Source organism: Mesoplodon densirostris, chromosome 19 (assembly GCF_025265405.1).
Source record: "Mesoplodon densirostris isolate mMesDen1 chromosome 19, mMesDen1 primary haplotype, whole genome shotgun sequence".
NCBI classification, from domain to species: Eukaryota; Metazoa; Chordata; class Mammalia; order Artiodactyla; family Ziphiidae; genus Mesoplodon; species Mesoplodon densirostris.
This window is the reverse complement of record NC_082679.1, coordinates 34,260,550-34,285,120: the sequence shown is the minus strand read 5'-3', so window position 1 is coordinate 34,285,120 and position 24,571 is coordinate 34,260,550. Positions and strand designations below refer to the sequence as shown.

Sequence of the window (24,571 nt, the reverse complement as noted above, 5' to 3'; positions counted from 1 at the left end):
TTCTGAGGCATGAATGGCCCTCCTCTAGCTTCCGCCTACAACATTTGAAACACCTGGTCTCCAATGACAACACAGCAGGGCAAAAGAAATAGGGAGGATGCATGTCAGTTCTTAATTGTCTCAGCCTGGAAGTGACACATGTCTGCTCGTGGTCCATTGGCCAGAACTGATCCCATGACCCCTTTGCTTAATGACAAAAAGGGTTGGGAAATATTTGGTTGGGGGAGGGGGCAGCACATGAACACTTTGAAAACGGTAGTTGTCTCTGCCATAGGATTTTATAATAAATAAACTCAAATAAAGATTTGGTGTTTTCTTTTTTTTTTTTTTTTTTCCTCTGGTACGCGGGCCTCTCACTGTTGTGGCCTCTCCCGTCGCGGAGTACAGGCTCCAGATGCTCAGGCTCAGCGGCCATGGCTCACGGGCCCAGCCACGCCACGGCATGTGGGATCTTCCCGGACCAGGTCACAAACCCGTGTCCCCTGCATCGGCAGGCGGACTCTCAACCACTGTGCCACCAGGGAAGACCAATTTGTTTCTTCTTTAGTCACTTATTAAGTTGTTCTATGCAAGGAGTGGTTATATAAACAGCATTTTAATGACAGCTTCTGTTTGAGGAGAAAAAGTATCATGTTAACCTTGCTTTCAGACTGTGGGTTTAAGGAGAAGATAAAGAATAACAAGTCAATACTAAAGAAAGGTGGCATTTTTATTTCTTTGCCCTGCAGTGATGCAGTAGAAAGAAAAGACCTCAATTTGCATCACGGCTCTCCTACATGCTCCTTCTGTGTCCTTAAGCAAGTCATTTAACCTCTGGGAGCTTACTTCTTCAACTTAAAAAAAAAAAAAAGGAATAATACTATCTACTTCAGAGAGATGTCATGAGGATTAAAATTTTAAATATACATATGCAAATGTCTACATCGCACCACAACTGGCACACAGGATAAACTCATTAAATGTTAAATGAGCCTGCTGTATATGAGTCAAAGCAAATTTTAGATCAGAGCACCCAGCCATGTTTTCATGTCATCCTCCACGTAGACTCTTGCATGAAATCTAACTCAGCTGCCTGGGCTTCAAAACTCCATTACCTTCTCATCCTGCCTCTTCCCCCCTACAACTTCCCAGCATCTTATCTCACCAAGTTCTTCAATATTCACTCACCGCTCTGGCTAAACAATTTTACTTGCTGCCTGAGACATTTGATAAGTCTCTTTAAAACTCTTCCCTTGTCACTGATTGCGTTTTTTCAAAATATTGGGGGCCCCTCCGTATCAGACCATTCCCTGTGAGAGTACCGTACTTTCTGTCCCGTTGACATCAGGCTTGGCCATCTGACTATCTGACTTGCTTTGACCAGTAAAAAGTGAGTGGAAGTGATGTGAGCAGAAGCTTTGACAGGCATAGCATGCTTCCACTACCTCTTTTTTCTCTGCCACAAGACCAGATACAAGCTTCTGTGTCAGCTTTGGCCCTGAAGTGAAAATGTGGCTGCTGGTAGACAAAAATGTGGGTGAGAAACAGTCCTTTGTAGTGGTTATCCACTAAGATATTAGGGGCTATTTGTTACTGGAGCATCATCTATCCAAGAGATGGCTGACACAACCCCGTGTCCCCACCACACATATGAGCTCTTCTTTTTAATGACTGTGTGTTCAAAAGCTCCCTCCCTTAGGACACTTTTTCCTCCCTCTTGCCTCCCCCAAGTGCTTCCTGCTTTCAAATGTTTTCTCCAAGAAGCTTCCCCTGATGATCCTGATCTCAAACAATCTCTCCCTTCTCTAAGCAACACCCCAACATGTTATCTTCAATCGTATCTGTGAATAAATGTTTGTTGGCTGCATTAGGGAGGGAATGCTTCTCCTATGACTCTGATGACAATATTTGATCACTGGGACTTCCCTGGCAGTCCAGTGGTTAAGACTCCACGCTTCCACTGCAAGGGGCACAGATTTGATCCCTGGCCGGGTAATTAAGATCCCACATGCCACTGCACAGCACGGCCAAAAAAAAGTAAGAAAAAATTTTTTTCATCATTATAATACTTTCCCTGTGTCTTATAATCTTCACTGTGTGAACAGGGATTACACTTGTTTCCATTTCTGGAAATTTAGCACCAGGTATGTAGAAAGGCACAGTAAAAATCTGAACAATAAATGATGTGAATTTCAGTTCTGGGTAGGATGGAGTAATAACATTCTACCCTATCTCTCCCACTAAGCGCAGCTACTTGGTACTTCAAGCACACAGTGGGAACTCATTTGGTGATGTTCCTAGATTAAGAGAGTCTTTCAGTTAAACAAGAGCTGACATGTGGCTCTGGACAGCGGAATGGGTTTCTTTAGGCCAGTTAAAGGCAAAAACTTCCTGAAGCTCCTTTCCCTGGGACTGAGCATTGGCTAGTCCCACAAATGTTAGCCAGAAAGTTGGACCATTTATGGCTATAATTTTGTTGTTGCTTTGTGGGTATGTGAGAAAACAAAAAGGGATTGTAGGGCTCTCTCTGGATTTATGAAGGCAGCATCCCCAGTGAAAGGTGCTGAACCACCCCTTGGGGTCAAAGAAGAAAAATGGGTGAGGAGGGATAGCCTATAATACTTGGGGTAGTGTCTGCATGGTGATCTGTGTAGCTTGTGAAACTGGCTTCATTTTATAGTGAAAAAGATATTTGAGGAACAGTAGAGAATCCTTAAAAAAAAACCCAGCTATTTGCTCCTGGGGAAAAATAAAACAGTTAAAGGCATAGTAGCACTGGACAGATAGAGCAATAAATAAGCAATATGAGGGGAAAAATTAAATTTGGATTTTGTGACTTAAGGTCTAGAAGAATCCAAGACACTCATGAGATGTGTTGTAGGTGAACGAGGGAAGGAACCAAAAGCAGGAAGGAAGGCAGTAGGTGGTGGCAGAGGCCAGCCTTAGGACCAGCTACACGAGGTAGGAAGGTGTCATTTTTACTAGAGATTCTACTTCAAGATGTTTCAAGCAGGCATCAGTTCTGAAGAGCCTTCATTTCCTGCCTGCCCTGGGTTTCTGGGGTGTGGGTTGAGGTAAGTGGAAGAAGGGAAAGGCGGTGCTATTTCACTGAACAACTCTAGGGGACACCATCCACACTGCATTTATGTAACAGAAGGAAGTTACATTCTCCTTTCCCACTGATAGTCATAAAAGGAGGAAACATGATGTTTTCCCTGAACCACTTGCCAAGCCCATCTTTCTATTTGATTTCTATTATATACGTAACCATTCTTCAATTCTCAGAGTCTGGTTCGAAATTTTTAATATTTTCCTTTTCTTCAACATGTTGTTGACACAGGACACACTGAGTAGATAAAACAAAATGATTTTACCTGCTCACCTTAAACAGAAAAGCTCTTTTGCTAACTAACTTCGCTTCTTTAAACATGTTTAAAAAAAAAACGCAAATCCTGTAATCTAACTTGTAAAACATTTAATATTTTGGATATATGGCTTTCATGACCATCCAAAAGTCAGGCTAGCTGGACAATGGGAGCTGCCGGACTATTGTTCACTGGCCACAAAGCCATGAGGTGGCTCTTTCTCCCAGGTCAAGAGGTCAAGCTCCAGGGCATTAATTTTGCTGAGTTTCTTTGTTATAAATAACAAACAAGGTCATTTATTTTCATTTTCTTGTTTCTAACTCCATGCATCTACTCCCCAGGATGAACTCCATAAACAGGTGGCTGGAATGCTGGGGAGAAAGCTTGAAACAGTTCCAGAAAAGAGGGCATGTCCCACTCTGGTGAAACAGTTTGATGAGTTAGAGATTTCGTTACTGCAGGATACGCACCTGCACTATTACTTGAAAAGCAAACACTCGTCTGTTTGGCACGCACAGATCTATGTAAATTAGGGGAGGTTATTTTGCTGCTAGTCCTTGGCTGTTCTGTGATCAAAATGCAATGGTTTCCCAATTCGTAAGAAACAGAATCTTTATTAGACTCAGTTCTTTTCTCTGTTTTTTTTTTTTTTTACAATTTTATTGCTCTATAGTTATTAAAAATAACATGCCCTGGGCTTCCCTGGTGGCGCAGTGGTTGAGAGTCCGTCTGCCAATGCAGGGGACATGGGTTCGTGTCCCGGTCCGGGAAGATCCCACATGCCGCGGAGCGGCTGGACCCGTGAGCCATGGCTGCTGAGCCTGCGCATCTGGAGCCTGTGCTCCACAATGGGAGAGGCCACAACAGTGAGAGGCCCACGTACTGCAAAAAAAAACAAACAAAAAAACATGCCCTATAAATTAAACCTAGAAACATGGGTGCTTATCAAAGAAAAGATGTCATCAGAGGCTCCAACTATGGGAGATATTTATGTACAATGGTATATAGATCTGTCATGGAAGGAGTTAATTAGTATCTGTCTAATGATTTTTCTCTCCTTAAGGCCCCAATAGCTGTCCTTTGGTGAAGAATTAAAAAATGTACTGACCCCCACCCATCGCTAAGACAGTTCTGGGTCCTCAGCTTTCATTGTTCAGACAGTGGGCTTTGTGGGCGACACTGCAGGGCCCCTCTTGCTGGAAATCCTCTGAGCTTCCTGATTTCCACTCCTGCATAAACCTCCTCCCCCATCACTACCTTTGTCTCTTTGGGGGAAAAAAAAAACCTTTTTCACTGGAGCAAAATAAAAACTACCCAGTATTTGTTTCTGGAGTGTAATTATAAACTTCATTGTACATTCTTCCTGGCTTTGATGCTTATCTTGAAGAGTTCAGTGAAAATAAATTGTTTTTATGAAAGCAGAGAAACCATTCGATAAACACGCTGTCTCTGAAAATTGTTCCTGCAAAAGAGGTCATTCTTTCACTTTAGAAGAAATAGAATACATTTCAGAAAACAGGCAGGGCAACAGTTTAGGATTTCTGTGAACACAGGATATATTTTTTTAAGGCAGGGTGTAAACACACTGAAAATTGCACACCTCCTGATTGTGTGGAGTGTATTGGTTTTTAAAATAGCTTTATTGAAGAGCTACTTAGGTCACAAGCAAATACTTGCTACATTTTCGGGAACGAATTCTCAGCTCAGTACTTTTTTTTGTTACTAAGGTTTTGGGGGTTACCATTCTATAATTACTATATATCTGTCAGAACCTATGGGTGTATCTAATCTTAGTTAAAGTCATACTCAGCTGGGAAAATGATTTGTTTTCTAGAGCTCTTCTTGTGCCTGGTAGCACAGAAACCAATATGGCCAAAATTGGTTGTAATACGAGAAACAACCTCATATACATAACAATATATTTATTACCATGAATGAAAAGTTTGCTTATTTCTTTTCCCATTTGCTCATGTGTCTGTATTTCTTGACCTAAGTAAAACTATCAAAATAATTCACATTTCCAGACCAGAAAAGTTTGGATTCACTGAAAACTGAAACTAACAATGACAGTGCTTGGGGATTATTTTCACACTATAATTCCTGTGTGAAACTCTCTCCTGGTGATTAGTTTTCAAGCCTGCGCTGGAGACGTGTAATGAGGGCCCCAAGGTCAGAATGCTTCCTCTATACCATGTGTACATTCACTATTGTGAGAGCCTTGGTAGGTCTTGACTTGATTTTATCTGCATGTGATTTAGACTATGAACGTGAAGTGTTGATTCTCGGCATGAAACTCTCTTAAATTTCATGGAGATGAGTTATACAGACACTAAGAATCCATGCTAGATAGAAATGCTATGAAGCCAAATTCAGATATAAAACCAAGAATAAGACATTTTACAAATATAATACATTAGCTGTTATTATGGGAAAAGAAAAGAAACTTGAGTAGCTCTGGCCCTGTTAATTTCCATTTGGAGCTGCTGTTAATTTGGCTGCATTACATATTGCAAACAAGGATTATAATATTTGGATAGAACTTTTCATGACCAAAACTCAAGAAAATTAAACTGTATGTAATGTTTAATACAATCCTCATCTCAACTGAGGAAGCAGAACACAGGTTAAATTACTGTTCATAGATCCCTGAAAGTGGGAGTCTCAGATCTTTAGTTATAAAACTCAGCAAGTTTAATGCAGTCCTCATGGGCACTTTCTTGCTTAATTTGGAGCCAGATAAAGTAGAGAAATAAAGTTTTTGAGTTCTGTCAAGATGTAAAAATGGTGTTCCTATTATGTAAAGTTTGTGTATTTCCCCCCCCCCCCCGCCAATTTCTCAGAGATTCTTGGATGACACCAACTATCCAGTTACAAACATCAAGCTAATAAGACTGACGTTTTTGACCCAAACCATATAAAAACCCTACAGGAATTTTCTTATGCCCAGAAGTTGTATTTTGGGTTCAAAACTGATTCTTGTACTGCCCTCTTCTAAATCAATGACCGTTAGCACCGTGCAGCATAAATTCAAAGCATATTTAAGATATGTTCTTGGAGGTTTCTTGAAATTCAAGGCTAACATAGTACAAAGGAAGCCTTTGTCTGTGGCATTTCAGAAACAAAACGCTGACAGCCTGAAAAAGGTGACACCCTTACGATGACAAATAGCATGACAGTTACAATTGCATTAAATTTTTAAAAGCATCATTCTAAAGTTTTTAATGGATGGGCTTCAAATCCACTGGCACCCTTAAACTTGGGGGGCATTCTGAATGCAATGGTTAATCAGAACAGCTCTAAATGAAACAACATATAATTCTAGTTTTAATGTATACAAAAGGTCTGAAACAGCAGAGTGCAAAAGGCTCTCTTCTCCCAACCCTCAGGTAGTTTGTTCTTCTCCAAATCAGAAGTGTTGGGTTCACTCTTTTCAAATCTTACCTTGACCGGGTTCCCTGGGAGGGATATTCCACTACAAAAACATGTCTTTCTTCTCTCCCTCTCTCTCCCTCCCCCCACCCCCTTTCTTCCTTCTCACTTTCCTTCCTTAAATGAATATTTATTTATTGCAAACCACCTAAGTACCAAGCGTGGTCCAAGGTTCTTGGGATACAGCAGTGATCCTGCTTGGGCTCTTGAGCAGCGTGTCTGGCCCCCTCCCTGGAGCTTTCTTTTACAAATACCATGATGCAAATTTGCTTGTCAGATTGTTTCTCCCCATAGCAGCAGTAGCCATGTCATGACGGGATCTCCAGGTACCTGGATGGGACAGGGCATGTGTACATGCATGCGGGTGAATGTGTGTGTGTGTGTGTGTGTGTGTGTGTGTGTGTGTGTGTGTGTGTGAAGGAGTGTGATGGATCCAATTCTCCTTTGAGGGCTTCCATGTGTGTCACTTTGGGCTCCTCTTTATCATTCACAAGTGCCTAAAACAGTGTCCAGCACAGAGGAAGCATGTAAGAAGTAGCTGTTGAGTGCACGGAGACCGACTGTGGGCAAAATCACGTGGTCGGTATGCAGCCTTCCCAAATGACTGTTTCTGTTCTAGTGATTTTTTTCCTTTGAAGTGCCTCAACATATGTATCTTCAGACTCACAGTTTCTTTTTTCCTCTCTCCTTAATCAAGATCTACACTCAGAACTTTCGCTTACATTACTTCCTAAATCATCATCATCTTAAAATATTGACTGACCGAATATTGTTTCCTTCCCCAACACATTTGCATTGTGACAGGGAGGGGGATTTTAAGAGCAAGCCTTTCCCACAACAATGGCCGGGAAGTGGTATCCCTGGCACCGGGCATTTCAGCCTCCTGGGAGCCTCCTGGGAGAAGGTTGTCCCCTCAGTTTCTAGTCTCCACAGCTCAACGTTCAATGCCACGCAGGCGCCCACATGCAGTTCCCCGTCTCGCAGCTAGTGGGGTTTCCAGTGCGAATATTTGTATTCCTGATCCTCGAGGTCTGATTACAACTTCAGGTTCAGTCTCTATGTAACTTTGATTATACTTTGCTTCATCCTCTGTAATCAAGCTCAGATTGCTCCAGATGCACGACAGAATGAGCAGGAGGTGAGGAATGTGAGTGTGCAAAGAAAAACTCCGCTTCCCAGCCTTTTGGGGGCTCCTTTTAACAACTATCTGGAAAAAATATATAATTTCTTCTTTGGTACCTCAGATCAGCAGGCTGCTCCTCGCCTGTGGCCAGATGCTGCACTCTACGCCATTGTTAAATACTAATAGTGAAACTTAAAAGATGTACTCTTGCGAGACAACAGGTGGCCACTGCAACCTCCAGCTCTGATTGGTGGAAAGGCCACAGGCGCCCAGTGGCCCGGAGAAAGGGCCTCCACTTCTGCGTTTCAAGAACCTGCTCAATGGGGTGTTGTCCTGATAATATCTCAGCTCACTGCCAATTTGTGCAACCCGCTGGGCCATTAGGGAGCGCCGCTGGGTTGTCAACGTTAAATGGAGACTCGGGAGAGGAGACCAAAGCTTTTTCAGGAGGGGGGGTGGATTGGAGTCAACCCAGCGACAACGTAAGCAGTTGTTCCTTTTCTGAATACACACCGCTCTCTCACGCAGTCTCCAAACGCCCGACTCTGCTAAGAGAAGGGCAAATACACAAACTTTCGCCTAATTGAAGTTTATTTTTCCTGCTTGGTTCCAGAAAGATAATATTGGGCAAAGGTACATACACAAGGTGTCACCAAGCCAGGGTGCCTATTTTGGAGAACAGACGAAATGAAGAGAAAGTCCTGTGATGCTTGTCTGAAAAACTTCAGGCCGTGGGCCAGCAAAGTGTGATCAGGGACGAAAAGTGTGAGTGAGTGTCAGCTAAAATATTTGTAAATTTCTCCCTTCCTGTTAAAGTGGTTACTAGACAACCATACTGGGGAGGGGGGCAAATCCCACAGCCTCTCCTTAACGCTCTCATCTTGTAGCAAATCCCTTCCCTTCGCCAAGGCTGAGGGCCAAACTGTCAGATGAACCCAAAGCAAGGGGTGGGGGGGAAAGATGTAGCTTAAAGAAAGAGAAAGAAATCAAGGGGGGGGGGGGGGGGGGTGAGTGCCCTGTGAAGAAGTTAATCACCCAGAACCTTTTAGGAAAATAGGGACATTTTCTCTCAGAGAGCGGTGAGTGATCCGCCTAGATCCAGTTACTCAAATGCCTTTCGAATACAAACAAGAGCAAAGAAAATACGAAGAGAAGCGACATGAGGCTTAACCCGGGGAGCTTCAAGTCTGCCTACCTGTGAAAGGTCAGGGCCCCATACCCCTCCTGGAAAACACCACAGGTGTACACGGGGCTCACAGCTCCCGACTCTTCGGAGGCAATCGTGCAGATTATCTGCTGGGTTAGGTGCCTCCAAGAAGGGGACACTCGTGGGGGAAGGCGGAGTGGGGTAGAGGGATCGGGGGACCCACGAGGAAGGAATGGGGACAAGGAGTGGAAACCGAGGGAAAGAGGAGTGGTGGGAAGGGAGCGGACGGCGCGTGGATGCTGCTGGCAGGAGCCGGGGGCCCAGGGCAGCGGGGGTCCGACAGGGGGCGGGGGTCCTCACCGGGCACGGGACTGGCCGAAGCGGCCGAGGGAAGGAGGGGAGCGAGGAGCGCTCCGAGGCAGCGGGGACAAAGAGGACCGGAGCGGGAAGGGGGGCGCGGTGGGAAGAAGAGGGGCCCCGGAGAGGGGGAGGCCGCGGCGCGGGCGACGGGGCGGTCGAGGGCTGCGCGAGGCGCGGGGTGAGACGCGAGGGGCCGCGCGGGGCAGGGGCCGGCGGGGCGGGGGCCGCGCGCCCGGAGGCGGGCCGGGCCGAGAGCGCACCGGCGGGGCGGGCGGCGCGCCAGCTGCCCGCGGTGGGAGGGGCGGAGCGGCGGCGGCGCGGGGAGGGGACCGGCGGCGGAGGGAGGCAGGAGGGGGAGAAGGAGGGGAGGGGCCGGGCCCCTTGTCTCCGCTGCTCCTCTCCTCAGTCCGCCCGGGGAGGAGGAGGAGGAGCGGGGCCAGCCGCCGCCGCCGCCGCCGTCGTCGTCCCAGCCTCGCCCCGCGCACCTGAACTCGCCGCGCCGCCCCGGGCCCCCGCGCCGCGCCCCGCGCCCCGGGCGCCCGGCCGGTGCGCAGCGCTGCCTTGGTGCCCCGGCGGGGCGCGTCCCCCGGGCCGCCTCCCGCTCTCCCGCGGCTCGCGTGGCCGCGCCTTTGTGTGCGGCGGCCGCGGCTCCCGGGCTCCTCTGGCTCCCGGTGGCGGCGCCCCTCAGGCCCAAGTCCCGCGCGCCGCCCCCCGGACAACCCCGGCCGGGCGCCCCCGACGGTGGATCTAGCGGCTTCGAGGAGGCGGACACCGGTCCCGGCGAGCCCCAGTCCCGGCCCCCGGCCCCGGGCCCGGCTCCGGCATGGATGTGAGATTCTACCCCGCGGCGGCCGGGGACCCCGCCGGCCTGGACTTCGCGCAGTGCCTGGGGTACTACGGCTACAGCAAGGTGACCGGGCCGGGCCAGGGCCGGGGGGCGGCGGGTCGGGGGCCACCTCCCCATCCCGGGCGCGCCCCGCGCTCCAGATCTCCGCCTGCTGCACTTTTCTCTCCCCTCTCCGCTCCCTTCCCTTTGCGCCTTCGTTTCTGTCCAACTCTCCCGCTCTACTCTTTCTGCCCCCTTCCCACCCCCCTTTTTGTCCCTCAGCCGGCGCTCCCCTCTCCCCTCCGCCTCTCCTCCCACTGTCTCTCCCCCCCTCACCCGGCCGACGCTCTTTGGCTGCCCCAAAGAAGGGAAGAGCAGCCCAAGAACTGCAAGGGGGGACTCGCGTGTGATTCTTTGTTGTTGTTATTAGTAAGCACGATCGCAGTCCCCCTCAGTTTGGGGAGGAAGAGGGCAACGCAGGAGTCCCCCATCTCGTGGTCTGATGACTTCGCCGACCCCCTCCCAGCCCATCTCACCTCCCCCACGCCCCCGAGAGCTGGACCCAGGGCCGCTTAGCGAAGGAAAGGAACTAACTTTTGAGCGTGCCCTGGATTGGGGAAGAGGGGAGCCGCGAAGTGGTGGGACCCCCGCAGGTGGCCTTTGCTGCCCTCTCGCTAGGGCGCTCTGGACCGTGCAATGGAGGTGCCCGCCCCTCCCTGGTTAGCACTAGTGGCTTCTTATCTTTCATTTTTGGGGGAGGGGTAAGTTTGGCATTTCGGGGAGATCAGGATTGGAGACGTCCACACCACGCCCTGGGTCACCCCACCTCCTTCACCTCCCCCTGTTCCAACTTCGAGGACCCAGCGTTTCAGGTGGCCAAAGGTGGATCTCAGAAGGGCAAGCTGGCCGCAGCTCGGAGCGGCGAGTCGGTGCGAGAACCGCGGCCCTTGGGCCAGCGCAGCGCGGACTCCCGTTCTCTATCCTTTCCCGAAGCCCCCAAGGCCAAGCTTTAGAGGAAACATCACCCCGAGGGCGATATTCAGAGAAAGAGCTATGCTCTGGCTGGCCTGTGCCTTTTGAATGTGGTTTTTCTTTTTCCTTCCCCCCTGCCCCTCCCTCCTCCCCTCCTTTTTCTTTCAAATCGCAGTTTGTTTATGATTGCTTGGATAACAGAGGAGGAAATAAGGAGCCTGCAGAAAGAAAGGTGCTATACAAAACTAATGAATACATAGCAGGAAGAGGAGGATTTGTATCTAAGAGTGAGGAACAGTTTGCTGTGCCCCGTGGCTGATGGAGGCTCGTGTTCCTTTCTGTTTGTTTACACTCCGTTCCCAACTCCAGTGCTGAAGTTTCTGAAACATCATTAGGGTCTCTCTTCCTCACCCCTCTCCCCTGTGTCATCATCACCCAGCTCTGCGCCTGGCACGCAGGGGCCTCCCAACAAGTATAGAAGGAAGGGACATCATTCCGTGTGTTTTAACCCTTTGGTGATGGTGGGCGTTCATGCTCTCAAAATTCCTAGAGTGATACATTAAGCATTGAAAGAGAAGCAAGAAAAGGCCTATCCCTGTAGCCAGAGTTCAGGTTTAGTTTCGGCCCTCTGATTTTGGATTTACTCAAGTTATTAAATGCTTTCAAAAGTCTCCCATGTATGCTCAGTTAGGGACTTAGGCAGCCTAATTAAGTATGTAGTGTTTCTGAGAATCCACCTAATTGTTCCAGTGGGGTATTATTTATCTCCTTACAACTTAGCCTTGTGTATTCAAGCCTTGTATAGCTGGGCATGCTCTTATTTTTGGAAGCCATTACCTTGCCTAATGTAACTACTTCTTTCTCTGATTTAAGATCAGCAACACTCGAATGACACCAAAATAGAAACCTTTTGTACTAATCCAGTCACTGCAATGCGTGGCAAATCTCTCTGTTCACTAGGATCCCAAGGGTACTTCAAGGGACCAGAGGAAATTGTGGGTGTTTTGTGTGTGTCTCTTTTTATTTTTTGAGAAAGGCTATTTCGAGTCAATTTAAACTCAGAACATTTACTTCTGGGAGCGTCTAGAAAGCTTAAAAACAGACAATATTTATTGAGATGCTTGTTCAGTTTCAGGAGTGAGGCTGCAAGTTGGATTGCTGTCATATTTTCCTAATGCAGCGATTCGCCTGAAATAACTCGGTTTCTTAGTTATTCAGCAATCTGTCGTCTTAAGTGCTCTGTGTACCCAACTTATGAAAGTTAGTGCTTAATATTGGTAGAAATCAGATTGTACTTATTTTAAGGGGTGTTTGCACTTCATTCCTTGCAGATAAAAATACAATAATCTTTAAATTGAGCCACGATACTGTATTTTCCTACTCTTAATTTCAGAAGTGAAAAACCCAACCTTACTCCCCATAATTTTTCCTTATGGGGAGAATGCAGTAGAAGAAGAAGTATTAACTTCATGGGTATAAAACAGCAAGTGCTAGTTAAAGGTTTATAGCATTTCATTTCATAGCTAACTTGTGTGTCTGAAGTGACGTTATTCAATAGATTTATATTGAAAATGTAAAAACCAGCGTACAAAGACATGCATGTATCTTATTTGAAAACACCTGTAATCATTAATCTTTTAAGACTTAACTTTTGATCATGTGCGTTATCTTTCCGGATGGGAAGTGATGGCTTTCAAAGAAAGTCTGTTTCTGCCCTTTCTTGTTTTAACGACCATCTGGGAAACTTTAGAAGAAATACAGAACCCTCCGCTCCAGGCTTAACAAGGGAAAAGTTAGCGCTTATCGTTAAATTTATTTACAAACCGTGAATAATAGGGTTTCATTCATTTCTCTCTTTAACAAATGACCCGAGTCCTTTGTATAACTTATATGCATGTGTATTATCTTCACATTCTGTGAGTATATGGATCCTTTTTAAATGTCAGCGCTCATGAAAGTGTGTACTCTGTCTGTGGAGAATGGATGAAAGAGTTTTGAGGGTTCAAAAGTCACTGCAAGTAGGAGAATAACTTCAAATAAAATATAGCCAGGATCATTAAAATCAGTTAATAATTCATGAACCAGCCACTGATGTATAAACTTAAAGTCATCCCTATTTCCTCAGGGCTAATTTCCATTTTAATTTCAAGTGGAAAATCTACTGTTTGAACATTTCTTTTTCTGATGCAGCTAACAAATTAAACTAACACCTATATCTTTTTTTTTTTTTTTAAAAAGCCTTATGTTATTCAAGTGAATTAGTGACCCATTGTCTATATATCTGGAACTTCTCTTTCCCTGGGTTCAATTTGTCTTCACCAGTAAGAAGATAATATGCAACATATCAGTCCGCATGTAGTGGTCAGAAGTCTGCTCTCCTCACCGCCCCGCCCCCCCCACCAAATACACTGTTACATTTAATGTGGGTGTAAGCCAGGCAAAATCACGCATTGGGTTAATAATGAGTTTGGACTGAACTCTAGTTACTAGCTTTTCTGCATATTCTTAGGGCTTCCCCACCCCCTTTCAAAATACGGCTATTGACTTCTTACCCTATGTAGAATAGTCCTATGCTGTTGAAACTCCATCTGTCCCAAACATTGCTTTCTAATTATTATATGTGTTATTGATCACTCTGCTTAATTAAGATGTTCTGATGTGAGCACTTTCCCTCCACCTCATGGGCCTCTACCTTGGCTAGCTTGAATAAGAGGACCTGAAGGGTGGTTTGTCATTGGTCTACCTTATCGGAGACCATGGTTCAAGTTGAGAAGATATTGAGAGGGAAGCGGGATTTGATTGAAACTCTCCTTAAGTTGATATCTTGCACTAGCATGAGAACTCATGATTTTATTTCTAGGGTCTGGAGTATGGGGGTGTTGAATTTTGAGAGCAGATTGAGAGATTTCCATGTCAGGTGTTTAACCAAGATGTGGAAACCACATTGTGAAAGAAATGAAAGTTTCTTCTAGGGACCTTAGAGCAAGGGTCATAAACTCTGTCTGTAGGGACAGCCAGTTAACCTTCATGAAGCTAGAGGTTGTGGTCAAGTGGAGAACGTGCCCCATTTAAAGGGGGAGCCTTGCTCAGCATTAGTAGATTATTGCCATGCCAACATTTGACCCAGTATCTCCACATTCTGCAATTCTTTTTTTTCAAGAAAATGATAATCTGGGTTTTTATGGGAAATATCCTGAATTTTAAGTATTGACTGCAAATTAACAAATACTTGAAATCATTATGTGGGACCCTCAAAGCATGCCTGTGTACTGCTCCTTTGCAACTTTTGTCTTAACAAACTCATACGCAGATGAGGATTCAAAAATCATTTTTAAACAAATCATTTCTAGTTTACGTTCAACTATGTGGGCAGTTCTACTACAGTGTTCGACTATGTGGATAATTCAGTTGAGTGAATGGAGGAGGTATAATTTAACCACTTTCAGTGTAGTTCTAATCTAATAATTTGGATTCTATCATTCGTTAGTTTTATGGTCTCAAGCCAATGGAATAGTCATTCTAGGTCAGGAGCTGGCAGACTGCAGCCCACAGGTCATGGTCTGCAAGTTAGGTTGGTTTTTGCGTTTTTAAACTGTTGAAAGAATTCGAAAGAAGAATAATATTTCATGACTGTGAAAACTACATGAAATTGACTTTTGTGTCCATAAATAAACTTTTATTGGAACACAGCCCCACTCATTTGTTTACATCTTGTCTGGGGCTGCTTTCATGCCACAGTGGCGGAGTTGAGTCATTGTGACAGAGACTGCATGGCTTGCAAAGCCTAAAACATTTATTATTTATAGAAAAATGTTGCCAACCCCTGTTCTAGATGATCAGTCCACTGATGGTACCGTGATCTTCCTATGTTCCAAGCCAAGGCAGTAGAAAGAAAATCAAGATGGCCTAACTGGAAAGATGACTATCTCAGAGAATGTTTCTGGAAATGCTTCTAGAACAGTGGGGTCTCAGCCCTGGCTTCAGCCATGGTCGGGTAGGAGGAGGCTTGTAGAAGATACTCAAGCTCAGCCTTACCCCAGACTAGTTCAGTAAGAATCTCTGGGGATGGGATCCAGGCAGCAGTGTGTTTAAAAGCTCCCCAGGTGATTCCAACACGCAGCTATGGTTGGAAACTTTGTTTTAGGCTGAGGATCCTGAAGTGAACAATGTCCAGGGGCAGTAAAAGTGGGTACGAAGTTTGTGATTGCTATAAAGAAGACAAGACCTAGGACAGAATGGTTGGTTCCTGGTTGGCACTCAGGGCCTTTTGAGGCCCTTGGCAATTCCTAAGCCCTATTGATTTGGGCTCCCCCCTACATCCTGCATTTAATACAATATGACATGATACCATATCTGAGTTGATGTTGATTAGGTGGCTTATGTTTGTATTTTGCAGGCATTTAATTGAGCATCTATTAGTTTTAATTTTGTAACGTGTGTGCATGCATGCACGCACGCTTGCTTCTGTGCTGTGTGGCCAATTACTTTTTTCTAATTTTAAACATTTCTGTAGGCTCCTGAGAAGCTTATAGTTCTAGATGTCCAGTCTATGGTGACTACTGGATAAAGCAGTCCTGCTGACACAAACTTGAGGTCCAGAAACTCCCCATTTTGCCGCGTCAACCAGTGGAATATTGATGAGAACCCTGTGCTCAGTGAAGCCTAATGTACAGTTAGCCAAAGAATGTTAATTTTAGTCATTTCAGGTGAAGTCAGTGGTTGTACGTGGCCACAGCATTCAAAGTATGTGTAGTTATTTCAAGAACTGTCTACTCCAGGTCACAGACTGTCAGGGAGACACTGAATCCACTTGAGGACTTGTTTTGTTTACTTTGCACCAGTATTTAAAAAAATAAATTAGTTGCCTGTTTCTAAAAATCTTCCAGTTTTCCTTTCATCATAAATACTGGACCTGTACCCTGGCGTGGCATCATCTGCCAGTTGCCCTGATTCAGATGGCTGTGTACTCTGCAGTTCACCGTGGTCCCCTCCACTCCCTCCTCCTCATACTTAGCCTTCTGTATACCTCTCAGGTCCCAGGAGGCTTCGAGTTTGAAAACTTTGATAAGAAAGAGATGAAATTAAGCGAGCATCAAATGATGCTCAGACCTAGTGAAATGAGGTCACTGTCATCGGAGAAATACAGACCCAGTGTTCCTTGCGGTATGTAGGATAGTAGATGAAATGGAAAAGAGTAATTTGTGATCATATTATAGAGCTGTGCTCCTCAAACTTTAGCATACACGAGTAATATCCAGAGTGCTTTTTGCAACACAGACCATTGTACTTTACCTCTAGAGTTTCTGAATCATAGGCCTAGGGTGGGGCTCTCAGGTGATGATGTCATACTGTGAGTAGCGTGGCACAGAGGGCCTTCAGTGGTAAGGGAAGTAGTTTGTTCTTTGTAAGTTTATCAGCTAGAATGCTTTGGGCTGCAGGTAACAGAATGAACAACAAACAGCGCATAAACCCTAAGGACATTTGTTTACTAGTAAGTCTTTAGGTAGGCCATTTCAGGCTGTTTCGGATGGTTCAATCATGTCTTCAAGGACCCCCTTTACTTTTCTCTTTATTCCGCCATCCTTGGAATTTCAACATTCTCCTCGTGGTCACAGGTTGGCTGCTGTAGCTCTAGGCGTCACATCCTCACACGATAGCATGCGAAATGAGAAGCAGGGCAGTGGTGTGGGTGGGAGTGGTAGTAAAGGAGCACTTTCTCTTTCTACACATCTCTTATTAAGAAAGAATAGCTTTCTTGGAAACAGTTCCATTAGACTCTTTCGTCTCACTGTTCAGAAATGGATCACATGCCCACCCTAGGACAGTCATTGGCAAAGAAGAAGGGGACTGCTCTGATCAGCATAGACCAATCCCATGTCATCCCCTGAGGCTGGACACTTGTCACATGAGCATAATTGATGTTACGCTCTGTTAGCAAGGAAGGAGGCTGTTGGAAGGACACCCGTGTCTGCTGCTGAGCACGTTTGAAGAACTTTGAGTGGGCTAGCATGTGGTAGGGGTTGAATTTTGTGAAGATGAATCTGACTTTTTGACTAGAATAGCATGGGGCCCGACAGGAGGTGGCAGACAGGGGGGACCAGGAAGGATGCCACTAGCCAGTCGAGATAAAGGTGCGAGAAGGATTTGAACTAAGGAGATGTGAATATGGACGTGAAGGAGAGGAGGGCACTGAACAGAGCATCTCTGTAGCTTAGGAAGGAGAAAAGGGAAGCGGAGACGACTCAGGGTGTTTGAATTGGGGACCTGAATGAATGTTAGGACTTCGAACAGAAGCAGAGGGGCCGGGGAGAAGCTGGGGTTGGAGGAAAGATAACACTGATATGGGATATTTGGGTGGAACATTCCCACAGAGATGTCAAGTAGGTGCTTTGGAACCTACCCGTGCCTTGGAACTCAGAGAGCTCAGGGCTGGAGAACCAAAGTCGGGGGCTTCCTGTAAGTGATAAAGCGCTGGAAACAGAAGTGACTTCTCTAAGAGTAAGGAGACGGGATGACAAGGACGCATCCTTGGTCTTGAGGGTTGGCTGGTGCAGTGTTTGGTAATCCAGCTTCCCAGTTAGGGAGGCAGTATTTTAGGACGTAACACATGAAACTCAGAAAATTTGGAAATCTTACTGTACCATGACAAGGATGGTATAAAAAAGGAGTGTGTGTGTGTGTGTGTGTGTGTGTGTGTGTGTGTGTGTGATGATATATCTTTTCTAGCTTAACAGTTATTTGGAAAGAAACAGTCTTAAATGGCTATCATCAAGTGGTAATAATGCAACATTTGCAATACCATACTTTACAACCACGTCAGCCATTTATGAATTAAAACATTTCATGTGTTTTTCTTTGTGTAAGAGATGCAACTTCAAACTGGATTTTGTGACATGTTCATGATGTCATAAGTATCTTGGGAATCTGTTTTGAGTGTGGTTAATAAGGAAGGACAGGATTTCTGCTAAGTATGCTTATAAATTCAGTGTATTTTAAAGGTGGATTCAGCACTCTTTTAAAAAAAACCCTATTAAAATGAAAGGAGTAGACACTTTTATTCAAGGTCTGCATGAGTTTCTGACAGGTTTTATCTTCTCTCTTTGTCATAGGTCATTTTATTTTCTTTGTTTCCTAGGCTCGTATCCTAATCCCTTCCTTTGGGAGGCCATGTTCTTTTAGATATGTTCCACTCTTGTATAAAGCACATTAGCCATTGGAAAATGGCCCTTCTTGTATGACTAGCATTCTATCTTTAATCTTAATGTAATTTTACTTTGTTTATAAAAGAATACTTGTCATGTCTTGATAATCCATAAGTTAAAGAAATTGGCCAATATCAAGAAGTGTTTGGATTTCACTCTAAATACATGTTTGAATGATATAGATTCGTTCTTCTGGAGGAGATAGATTTTAAGGTGGGCCCTTCTATTCCATATCTTGCGAGTTTAATGTGTTCTTTTCTACACTGACTATAAATTATTTATATAGAAGAATTATATTAAATATTGTAATGGAAGTGAGTTTTCAAAATATTTTAAATTGATGCAGTGTAACTGTACTATAATGTGAGATTTTTTCCAGCAATTTCTATAGCTAATTTGTAATGAGCAGGGGATTTCGGTGTGCTACAGAATAACAAAATTTTTCCACTTTCTTTTAAAAATCTTCTAGGTATAGGAAGGAGAAGTCTCAAATGCTGACCTGGCCAGAACACTTTTATGAAATATGTATGTTTGGTTGGAAGTTGGTTTTTCTCGAAAAAAGGATGAGTTAAATTTAGAACTGTTGAGTACTCATAGAGTGCACTAGTAGATCTGTTTTGCTACTCCTTTATGCCTGTCTCAAGGGAGAAACTCAACTCATTATTTGGCTCACTCAAAAAATTCTAACAATGTTTAATGGAGAAGTGGTTAAACTGTTGTATAAGTAAAAATTCTTTGGACCCCAAGTGGGGAAAAGTCCTCAAAATGAGTTAAATAGAAAAGGGGTTGTAAGTTTTGCTTCAGGCATAGCTGGATCCAGGTGTTACAAAGGGATGCTGTCAAGATTCCTTTATATTAGTTCTGTTTTCATCTATTCAGCTTCTTTCTCAGTCAGGTTATACTTGGGTGGTGGGAAGATGTTCAGTATCAACTCCAAGTCACACCTGCACAGCTCAGCTTCCCCAAGAAGGGGAGATTATCTTCCCTGCTTGTTTCTGTACCTCCTCTGCACTGAGTCTCATTGGACAGACATGCCCAGGCCCAACATTACATACCCATCTCAGGATCAGGGGCACATACTGGCAGCCCCATGGAAACCACATAGGCCAAGAGCCGGGAGCAATGGATCCTCAGAGGGAGAGCAAAATGCTGATGTCCCAGCAAAGGGAAGTGGGCGTGAGGTAATAAAAAAAAAAAGTCCATTTAAACTGCTAAATGAAGTGAAGCTTGACAATTTTGACGATTTTGAGGATTTGAGTTGTCCATGTTTCTTATTCTTTGTGGAAACCAGATATAGCCTGTGCTTATTTAATGCAAATGTCATCATTGTTATTTACCAAGCATTTATTAGGAATGCACTTCTTGTGAGGGGCTGAGATTAGATGTGGTCTGCCTTCAAGAGACCTCTAGTTTGGTAGGAGAGCAGGTGTGCATACGTGAGTGTTCATGAAATTCATGTGTGTGTGTGTGTGTGTGTGTGTGTGTGTGAATATGTGTACATAGGGAGATGTTCTAGGCAGAAACCAATGGTTGGTTTGGTGAAAGTGTTCCAGAAATGGTCAAGGAAGGGGAAACTTCAATGCAGGCAAAGAAGGGCCTGTTAGTTAGGGTTCACCTGCAAGTAACAGAAAAAAAAAACTTGAGGGAATTCCCTGGTGGTCAGTGGTTAGGGCTCTGCACTCTCACTGCCGAGGGTCCGGGTTCCATCCCTCGTTGGGGAACTGAAATCCCACAAGCTGTGCAGTGCGGCCAAATAAAAACAAAACAAAACAACAACAAAACCAAACAAACAGTAACACCCCCCCCCAAACCACTTGAGAAGCAGTGGCTTAAATGAGATAGATTTTCTCTTGTCCCTAATGAAGACCAGAGGTAAGTAGTTCTGGGCTGTTATGCGGGCTTCATAGACATCTGGGACCCAAGCTGTCTCTAACTTTCATATGACCCTTGTCCTTATGGTCCAAGGTAGAGTACCAGTCATCATCGTGGTCCAACCGGCAGGAAGGAAATGTGGTCAAGGGAGGTCTCCAGAGGCTGCCACAGGACACTTGCTTATTTCTCACTGGCCAGACCTGAGACACATGGCCACACCTGTGACTGCCAGGTTTTGGCTGGCCACGTGCCCAGGGGACACTCAGTTACTGCAGAAGCAGGGGTGAGTGCCTTTGAGTGAGTGATGGGTGAGGTCCAAGGAACCCTTCTGGGTGTTTCAAAGCTGGAGATTTTGTGAACAAACTGTAATATTGTATTTTCCTAAACTTCATTCAATATTTTCGCTTTTATTTGCTCCTTGGAGGGTCCTCTTTTGGTGAAAGAGATACACTGTGCTATCTTTTCAATCCTTTCTTCAGCTTTGGGGTTTTATTTTGGGCATTCTTCTTTTATTTTTTGTGGTACACGGGCCTCTCACTGTTGTGGCCTCTCCCGTTGCGGAGCACAGGCTCCGGACGCACAGGCTCAGTGGCCATGGCTCACGGGTCCCACCGCTCCGCGGCATGTGGGATCTTCCCAGACCGGGGCACGAACCCGTGTCCCCTGCATCGGCAGGCGGACTCTCAACCACTGCACCACCAGGGAAGCCCTTTGGGCATTCTTAAAATACCCGACGACTGATCTGTGTCTTTGTAGGAACTGCAAATCCGATGTCCTAATATTAATCGATTACCTATATTTTAGGCCCAAATTTCTCTTTTCAAAATACCTCTTGAATTTTTACACTGCCATTTCTCAAGTCCTAACTCTGGGTAATAGAGTTTTGCGCATGAGTCAATCTTCAGTTGCGTTTTTAAAAACTAGATTGCTTTTCAACTGATGGGCTTCCTTTTTGATCAAACCCAGCTTACCTGTGACTCATCGTATCCACACATTCACCAAATCTTCTCCCCCAGAAACCTGCAGTTCTTTACGCCCTTTCTCCTCACTTAACCCTCTGGCCCCTTTCTTTTACCCTTGACCATGCAACCTCACCTGCAAAGACAGGGCAGCTTCCTCAGCCCCCTCTCCTTTTGCTGTGTAGGCCTTGTCAGCCTTTGGTCAGCCTCATTTCTCAACTTTAGGGTAACTGAACACTGTGTCCGTTTTCCTTACTAAAAACAAAAGCTCTCTGAGTGTACTTGGGTCCTTCTGTTTATCTGTTTATTCTCTTGGACATTCTCCAAACGGAGAGTCCAAGTCCTCTCCACTCTTTTTAAGTCGCAGTCAGACCAGCTCTCCCCTCACTCTTAGGAGGGAACTCTCATCTTTCACTTCATGAGGAACGTTGATATTATCTGCTAGGAATTGCTCATGTGTCATCCCCACTCCTGTAGGAACCACTTCTCTCTTTTATCCAGACCCAGAGGAGAGCAGTTTCTACTCCTGGGGAGAAATTCCCCCAACAGCGTCGTTCCCTTTCTGATTGTTGAACGTTGGTTCTGCGGACAGCTCCCATCTTTCCCGTCTTCGTCCTTTTTCTACTTTCAAATGTGCCCAGATGTCCTCTGACCTCCACTACAGATTTTCCAATCTTCAGTTTGTTGAGGGCCACCTCACTTGTCACAGCTTTGGCTGTCTCCTCATTCTATCCACATTATAGTACATGTCATGGTTTTGTTTAAGTCACTTTTTTCCCTTACATAAATTAATGTGAAATGAAGACCATCACAAATGGAAAACCCTATCACTTCCCAGACATAGAAGAAAATCCTAAAGATAAATACCAGGGGAGTAAACAGTATTCTGGAGAGCTCACTGGAGACCTTGCTGGCCTCAGGCTCTGCTCTCTGTTTGTTGAAAAGGGGGATTTGCAAGTGTTAGGGAGGTGTGGAAGATGTGTTAGCACCAGACTGAGACTCTGGCTTTGATTTTATCTGGGGGCTTGAAAGGAGTTCAAAACAGAATGACTTTCTCAAGATGTAATTAAACATTCTTTCTTCCTTGTCTCTGGACCTCGCAGAGCAGTGCTTCTGCGAGGGCTATGCATGCAGGTCAGCTGGGGGTCAGGATAAAATGCAGATCAACGGGTCTGGGTGGGCCAGAGGGTTGGCATCGCTAACCCATTCCCAGGTGATGCTGTTGCTGTTGGTCCTGGCTATGCTGGTAGCTGTGAGGCCTAGAGAAAGGACCGTCCACATCGACTCTTGTATCTGACTCTGTGGACCCCCTTTGTAACATCTCTCTGAACAATGGCGCAAACAAGAAATCTCTCCCTGGGCTTCCATGTCTTTCCCACTCAGGCCCACCTCAACACCCTGCAGTCTGCTTCTGTTCCTCCTTGCATTACTGACACTACCTTTTTCCTCTTCTCCCATGAGCTCTGCCTTGCCAGATCAAACTTCATTCATTCATGCAAGAATGTGGAGTACCTACTTAAGCTAGATCCTGCTCTAAGCCCTGGGGCTATGCTTTTCTGATGACTATCCTGTCTCCTGTGATCTCCCATGTCTCTGATTCCCAAATATTGTATTGACATATTTGGGTGCTCCTGCTCTGTTGTCTTGTCTGAGGCTTTCCCTCCTCTTCGCAGGCAGTGGGAATGTCCTCCCAAAGCTTGGCTTCTTGCTCTTTTGCCCCTGTATTATTTTCACTTTGTATGTGGATCTTGCTTTCTGCCTTTAGCTGTTCCCTCTCTGATGTTGTTTGTATCGGCTATCTATTGCTGTGTAACAAAGTAAACCTTGTGGCTTAAAACAGAAAACATGTTTTGCTTGTGATTCTGCAAGTCAGTAGTTTAGTCTGGGCCCAGTGGGGCAGTTATTCTCATCTTGGCTGGATTCTCTAATGTGTTTGTGGGCAGTGGCAGGTTGGCTATGAGGCTTTGTTTCTGGAGGTTGGCTGACTGTCCACTGGGGCCCCTTGCTTCTCCTGCACATACGTGTAGTCTCTCCCCTCCAGCGTGCCAAGATATACACAAGTGCCTGCATGGTAGTAGCATTCTGAGAAGTGCAGAGAGCCCTTGAGCTCAGGCTCAGAAATTCTGTTCCTTCTACCACGTTCTACTGCTCAAAGCCAGATTCAGGGGGAGAGGAGGTAGATTCCATTTCTTGAAAGGAGCTGCTGCAAAATCACATGACAAAGGGGCATGGATACAGGGAGGTGGAAGAACTGGGACCTCTTTTGCAGTCTTCCCCAAGGCCTCAAATCTTCATCTCTGGCTTGATCTACATTTCTTATCCCTATATGGCAGCTCTCTATAGGATATCACCACTTCCCAGCCTGCCATCAGTTTAAATCAAACATAAGCCATATGGCAACCTGCATCCCTCTGCCCCAGAGCTCCCCTTCAAGTTTTCACCACTTCTCTCAATGCCCTCATCATTTTCAGATACAAAAAATTAATTGTGATTACTTGGCCCCTTTCATTCCCTTAAGGCAATAACTCTTCATGCCGTCTTCATTTTTCTTCTCATGACCTCTTTTGCGTCTGTCTTCTTTCTTTCCACTGCCAGTGTCCTAGCCAAGGCCTCTGCCATAGCCACAAGCTCCTCCCTGACTCTCTGTATTTTCTAAATTTCTCCCACCTGCAATCAAATCTGCACTCCACTTCGGTTTGATCCTCAAAAGGATATTAGTCTAAGCATCATTCTCCTTCTAAAAGCACTTCCAGTGGCTCGTCTTTGTTTATACCAATGCTTTCTCAGCCTTGCCACCTCCTTTTGGCCGTATCTACATACCACCAGTATTATTTGTTAAAAATTTTTTTACACTGACTCACTTTTTAACTTATATCACTATTGCATAAGGGAACCTTGTATTGCTGGCAACATGTAAAAATTACCCATACAATAAATGCAAAACGATTAAAATTTAAAAAATTTATGTATATATCAATTAAATTAATCCAGTGTGCATAATAGATATGGGAGTATTGGCCTACAAGATAAATTGCTTTGTCCTCAACTTGACATTGAAAACCCTCCATATCTAGTATCAAAGTTAACCACATTAAGCAAAAACAAAATTCCTTAGAAAAAAGATTGTTGAATTTTATTAAACATTAGAGTTCTGCTCAGGGTCATTTCAGTGGTTATAGATCAGCACCACAAAGTAGGATTGCCTGTCTTAATATTTTCATGCATTGCTTAGACATATCAGTTGTTTTGAAAATATTAATTTGAAATAGCTCTTTTTGCTTGCCCTCAAAGCCCAGTTGTTCACAGTAAATAACTTTCTTGGTGGCATAATAGCCTT

General features: G+C 45.0%; 1 protein-coding gene across 1 annotated transcript in view; it reads left to right on the top strand.

Annotated features, from left to right (window-relative positions):
• The first annotated feature begins 10,226 nt into the window (after positions 1-10,226).
• Positions 10,227-24,571, top strand: part of TOX3 (TOX high mobility group box family member 3) — a 104,949-nt gene continuing 90,604 nt past the window's right edge. The window contains exon 1 of the mRNA XM_060085135.1: positions 10,227-10,313. Within this exon, the coding sequence (XP_059941118.1) occupies positions 10,227-10,313 (87 nt within the window). The remainder of the gene's footprint in view (positions 10,314-24,571) is intronic.